Consider the following 6,393-nt stretch of genomic DNA (forward strand, 5'->3'; position numbering starts at 1 on the left):
GGCGTGGCCTGGCACGTGGAAAGCAGGCCGGCCGGATGGGGTTCCTCTAGGCACACAAAAGGACGAGGCTGGCCCAGGGGCGGGGCGAGCAGAGGCCGTCTAGTCTCACCTGGTCCCACTCGCCGGCCCAGGACATCCGGGGCTGCCTCCTGTGTCTGTGTCCATCAGACTTTCTGTCTCGATTTGCCTGTGTCTCCTGGACTGTCGGTGTACCTGATCCTACTTACTCCACCGTTCCTATAAGGTTGTACCATCCAGGAATGATTGTTTTATTATCTCCAGCAACTTGTTTTCTGGTCTGCTCTGTTTGGGTCTTCAGGTGTCTGGTGATCTCTGTCTACCTGATTCTACTTGTTCAGGTTTATCTGTCCAGAACTGGCCTGTCTCTGCCCTTGTGACTTGATCTTACTAGGACCGAATATATTTGATGGTCCCTGTCTATTTATTTGCCTGGCTCTTTTCTAAAAATTGAGATATGGTCACATACTGTAATCACATACAGCCAAGGCAGGAAGCGCAAGAGACGTGGGTTTGATCCATGAGTCAGGAAGATCCCCTGGAGGGGGAAATGACAACCCACTCCAGTATTCTTGCCTGGGAAATCCCATGGACAGAGGAGCCTGGCAGGCTACAGTACAGAGAGTCACAAAGAATTGGACAAGACTGAGTATACATACACACACACACACACACATATACTGTAAAATTCACCTTTTAAAAGTGGACAGTGGGAAAAAAAAGTGGACAGTGAAATGCTTCACAAAATTCACAGAACTGTGCAACTGTCATCATTATTGAATTCCAGGATGTCTTCACTCCTCTCCCCCAAATTTGTGTGACCCTTCCATAGCCCTCTGTCTGGAACTGTATCCTATGACCATCTGTCTGGATCTGCCTGTGTCTGGTGGTCTCTGGTTGTCTGTCTGCCTGATTCTGCCCTTGCCCGATGACTCTTCATCCCCATCTATCCAACTCTGGTCACATGGGCGTATCCATCTGGGTCTGAGTGTACCTCTGCCCGAGTGTGTCCATATCTCTCTCTGTGTCTGATGGTTTGTCACTTTAATTCTGCCTGATTACAACTCTGGATCTTGTGGTATTGGTGGCTGGTGGGTGTTCTCTAATCCTGTCCCCTTCACTTGTTCTAATGGGCAGTTCCTGCCTCCCTACCCTGGGCACCACCTCACACCCTCTGATGATGTGTTGGACAAACAGTTGTCTTACTGTCTGGTTCTTTGTTGTCCCACTGTCTGTCTGAACATATGGCTGCCTGTCTCTCTGTTGTCCAACCTGTGGGCTGCCCATGTCCATGCTGACCTGCTGTGCAGGGCTGCCAGCCCCTCTCCTGTGTCCCCTCACCCCTCCCCTTCTCTTGGAGCAGGCTGTGCCTTCGTGAAGTTCTCCTCCCACACCGAGGCTCAGGCGGCCATACACGCTCTGCACGGCAGCCAGACCATGCCGGTAAGTCAGAGCTGCCCTGGGCAATTTGGGTCAGGGTAGGCAAGGGGGAGGGGCCTGGCCTGACCATCCCAGCCATCTGGTAACCCCTGGCCCTTCTTCAGAGAGGGGACAGGGTAGGGAGAAAGAAGTGCATCTCTGATGGTGGTATGACTGGGTATATGTATGTATTTGTGTGTGTGTGTGAGCGTGCAAGTGTAGACTATGCAGAATGTCCTGCCAGTGTTTGGCTGCCCATGTGTGAGTATGTGTGGGCCAGTGTGTGTGTTGGTGTGCACACATGTGCATGTGCCTGAGAGTGTGCTTCCATGCCTGTATGTGAGTGTGTGGTTGTGAGTAGGTGGGTGTCAGTGTGCACATGAATGTTCACATGTATGCTGATGCATATGCACATGTATATGCTGTGACTGCATGCATGCAAGTGTGTTGAGTGGGTGTGCTCATGTGAGTGCACATATGTAAGTTATATAGGTAAGTGCACATGTGTGTTTGTGTGTGAGTGTGCCCCAGTGATATGGGGGGAATGAGTGCATGTGTGTGCATCTGTAAGAGTGTGTGAGTATGTGTGGAGGGGTGAGCACATGTGTGTGAATGTAGACAAATATGTGTGTACATGTGTGTGTGAGTATATGTGCATGTATTATTGAGTGTATGTATGTGTATGAGTGTGGATGGTGGGTGTGAGTCACTGTGGGTGGAATGCATGTGTGTGTGCAGATGTGTGTGAGCCCCAGAGGAACAGGAGGGGATGGGGCTGGAGGGGCCTGCAGTTCAAGGCCAAGAAGCTTGGGATTCCTCCCAGGGCAATGGGGAGCCTCCCAGGGTATCCCCAGGAGAAGGAAGGGGCAGGCCATTTGGAAATGTCTCCGTGGGGCCAGTGTGGGAGATAGGCAGGCGGCAAGTCTAGAGCTGGGAGCTGGTGGGCCTGCAGCCGTGAGAGGCTGGAGGAGACCACTGGGGTCTTGGGGGTGGCCCTGCCACCCAGAAAAGTGGCCCTGGGAGCCTCCATCACTGTACAAAAATGTCCGAATCTGCCGCAGGGAAGACAGGCCTTGGGGAACCCACTCTCCTTTCTGTTGTTCTGCAACATGGTATGAAGAGCAGGGCAGTCTCAGATCCTCCCTTCTCTTGCTCTCTGGGTCATTGGGCATCAGTTCTAGTCCCTGGAGAGGGGGGAATCAACTCAATCCAAGGTCAAGCTTTCTCCTGCTCAGAGCTGTCCACTGATGGAGCTGGTGAGTGGAGAGGTAGTGAGCTCCCCATCAAAGGAGGTATTCAGTTTCTCAAATGATTGGAACCTCACCTGTTCTCAGGTGTGGGCAGCTATAGAATGCTCTGTATGGGCCTTCATTGTTCCTCTCCAGCACTTGGGTTCTCCATCTTTTTTGAAAGTATGGCTGACAGTCAGGTCCTCCTCTGCTTCCCAGAGGCAGCCCCCACTAGACAAGTGGGTGCCCCACTTGTGTGCATGGCAGCCTACAAGGTCAAGTGCGAGACCCAGGATGCTGATCTCCAGACTAGTCTCACTGCGGCCCCTGGGACCTTGAGGGAGGGGCTGATAGCTGCTGCCACACACACCCCTACACTCCCCCCAAGGTACCTCAGAGTCCTGGCAATGTCCCCCTTCTTTCCTTCCCTGCTTGCGGCTGCCCTTGCAGGGTGCCTCCTCCAGCCTGGTGGTCAAGTTTGCCGACACGGACAAGGAGCGGACGCTGAGGCGCATGCAGCAGATGGTGGGCCAGCTGGGCATCCTGACTCCGTCCCTCACCCTGCCCTTCAGCCCCTACAGTGCCTACGCCCAGGCTGTGAGTGAACGGCGGACACACTCCTGTCTCCAGTGGGGCTCCTGACACCACTGTTTTGAGGGCCTAGCTCAGTGTCTCTCTCTCTCTTTCTCCATCTAGTCTCTGTCGAGTGCCTCTTTCTGTTTCTTTCTGAGTGCTATCTTTCTGTTTCTCTTGCCCAATCTCTGACTCATGGCCTTATTCTGGTTATGGCTAAGTCCCCAGATCCAGTCCACTTCCTGATCTCAGCCCCAGCTTAGCCCCCCACCATGAACTATGCTCTGAGCCCAAGCTGAACCCCAACTGACAGGACCCCAGGCTCGGCCACCAAATCCAGCCTGAGCCACAACCCTGGGTGAATGTCAAATCAAGACCCAGTCTTGGGTTGACCCCCAGATCCTGGCTGTTCCCCAAATCTAGATAAGCCCCAATTCTAGCTAAACCTCCAGGCTAACTCCAAACTGAGACCCAGCCCTGAGTGAGTTCAACATTGGCTGAGCTTGGGACTTCCCTGGAAGTTGCCATGCCTCCATGCCTCCAGTGCACAGCACGCAGGTTCGATCCCTGGCTGGGGAAATAAGATCCCACATGCCGTATGCATGGCACAACCAAAACAAGCAGAACACATAAAAAAACATTGGCTGAGCCCTGGTCCCAGACTAAGTTCTGATCATAGACTGAGCTCCAGTCCCTGGCTGAGCTCTGATTCCTAAATGATCCTTGAACATAGTCTGAGCCCTGATCCTATGCTGAGCCTTGATCCCAGGCTAAGCCCCAATTCCTAACTGAGCCCTAACCCAACCTGAGCCAAGATACCTGGCCTGACCCCCTGCCCCTGTTTCTGGAGGACTGGCTCCTCAACCCCATGAGCCATGCTCTAAGGCCAGGTGCCACTTGGACTGTGTACCTGACTCCCTCTCCACCCCCAGCTCATGCAGCAGCAGACGACGGTCCTGTCCACATCAGGCAGCTACCTGAGCCCCGGCGTGGCCTTCTCACCCTGCCACATCCAGCAGATTGGCGCTGTCAGCCTTAACGGGCTGCCTGCCACGCCCATCGCCCCTGCCTCTGGTGAGAGTCTGCCAGGGGCCCACAGATGGGGGGCAGAGCCGGGGCTATGACTCTTAGCCTTAGCTGGGACTAAGGCTACCCATGATGCTCTTCCACTCCCCAGGACTGCATTCGCCCCCGCTGCTCGGCACCGCCGCCGTGCCCGGCCTCGTGGCCCCCATCACCAACGGCTTCGCAGGTGTCGTGCCCTTCCCTGGCGGGCACCCTGCCCTAGAAACTGTATATGCCAATGGCCTTGTGCCCTACCCAGGTAACTTGGGTGGTCCCCTGGGGCCGAGGAGAGTGGCAGGGGACAGGGAGGGTGTCCCTGGGACAAGCATGAATCCCTTTGCCTTGGTGTCCAGGGAACAAAAGTACAGGAAGCAGGGACTCTTAGGTTAATAGATACTAGCTATGGGTACAGAGGGGCTTCCCTGGTAGTTCAGCTGGTAAAGAATCCACCTGCAATGCAGGAGACCCCGGTTTGATTCCTGGGTCAGGAAGATCCCCTGGAGAAGGGATAGGCTACTCACTCCAGTATTCATGGGCTTCCCTGGTGGCTTAGACAGTAAAGAATCTGCCTGCAATGCAGGAGACCTGGGTTCAATCCCTGGGTTGGGAAGATCCCCTGGAGGAGGGCATGCCAACCCACTCCAGTATTCTTGTCTGGAGAATCCCCATGGACAAAGGAGCCTAAAGGGCTACAGTCTGGGGGGTCCCAAAGAGTCAGACACGACTGAGCAATTAAGCACACACACACACATGGGCACAGAGAAGGGGGTTAAACATAGGAAGTTTGCAGTCAGACCTTCCTGGATTCAAATTCCAATTCAGTGGCCCTTGTGGGGAGTTTCTTTACATCTCAGAGCCTCAATTTGCTCATCTGGAAAATGGGACAGATAGTATCATTCATCTCATGATGTTGCTCTGATGAGGCAATCAGTCTGTAAGATGCTAACCCATCTCCTGGTACCAAGAAGGGTGCCATCAAATCTTCACTATTAATTGTTACCATTTGGGATCAGTGCCCATATTCATTCATTCATTCATCCAGGATTGACCATGCACAGATTTGTGGCACTGGACTCTGCCCTACTGAAGCAGAGGTCTCACCTTTCTCTACCCTATACCCTGATTTCAAGGCAAATGTCTTCCCACACCTTGCTTAGGTGAAGTTTGTCATCTGGGTTTCCACCACTGAGAATCTGTTTATTTTTATTTTGTAATAATTGGTGCTCACAGGGAGTTTCAAACATAGTACAGAGAGGTCCTGGTTACCCCTCACCCAGTGTCTCCAGATGCTAACACCTTACATAACAACAGTATGTTGTCAAAACTAGGAAACTGGCATCAGTACAGTACAATGAACTGAACAGGTGTTGGAGACCCTGTTCAGACTTCACTGTTTACAGGCACTTGTGTCTGTGTGTGTGGTTCGTTCATTTTATGTCATTTCATCACAGGTATAGTTTTGTGTAACCACCACCACAATCAACATACAGCACTGTTCCATTACTACGAAGTAATTCATTCATGTGACCCCTTTACTGGCTTATCTCTCTGCCCTCACTACCCTATCTTCTAACAACCTCTCTCCATTCAAGGAGATTTTTAGTTGCCTCGACAAGCCCTCTCCTCCCCCTGTGTCCTCCACTAGGGACCATCGGAAGGTCACAGTCACATAGGGGATCCATAGGCTGTCTGATCAAGGTGTGGGGAGGGAAAAGGAGGAAGAGATGTGAATGGGTGGTGATCAGGAGCAGAGACCTGGAGCCCTAGAGAATCCAGAGAAAAAAGGGGGAGGAGCAAGGGGGTCTGGATGGGGACAAAGAGTTGGGAGTTAAACCTCTCTGGAGTCTGAGAAAACTGGATTCGAGTTGAGTGGCCCTGTGCCAGCTGCTGTTTTCCCACCTGTAAGAGGTTCCCTGAGCTTCAGTTTTCCTCACCTGTGGAATGAGGGTCATACCTATAAAATGTTTATGCAGAAATGAAGCCGGGGTGGATGCTGTGGGGTGGATGGAAGACTTCTGCTGCCCCCGCCCCACTGAGCCCCTCCGTCTGCCCCGCAGCTCAGAGTCCGACGGTAGCCGAGACCCTCCAT

At 52.9% G+C, this 6,393-nt stretch overlaps 1 protein-coding gene across 1 annotated transcript in view; it reads left to right on the plus strand.

Annotated features, from left to right (window-relative positions):
• Positions 1-6,393, plus strand: part of CELF5 (CUGBP, Elav-like family member 5) — a 20,450-nt gene that overhangs the window by 2,214 nt on the left and 11,843 nt on the right. Inside the window, exons 3-6 of the mRNA XM_010828439.1 lie at positions 1,382-1,461; positions 3,117-3,263; positions 4,172-4,313; positions 4,417-4,563. Coding sequence (XP_010826741.1) covers positions 1,382-1,461; positions 3,117-3,263; positions 4,172-4,313; positions 4,417-4,563 — 516 coding nt within the window. The remainder of the gene's footprint in view (positions 1-1,381; positions 1,462-3,116; positions 3,264-4,171; positions 4,314-4,416; positions 4,564-6,393) is intronic.

This window comes from Bison bison, unplaced genomic scaffold (genome assembly GCF_000754665.1).
Source record: "Bison bison bison isolate TAMUID 2011002044 unplaced genomic scaffold, Bison_UMD1.0 scf7180017864492, whole genome shotgun sequence".
Taxonomy (NCBI): domain Eukaryota; kingdom Metazoa; phylum Chordata; class Mammalia; order Artiodactyla; family Bovidae; genus Bison; species Bison bison.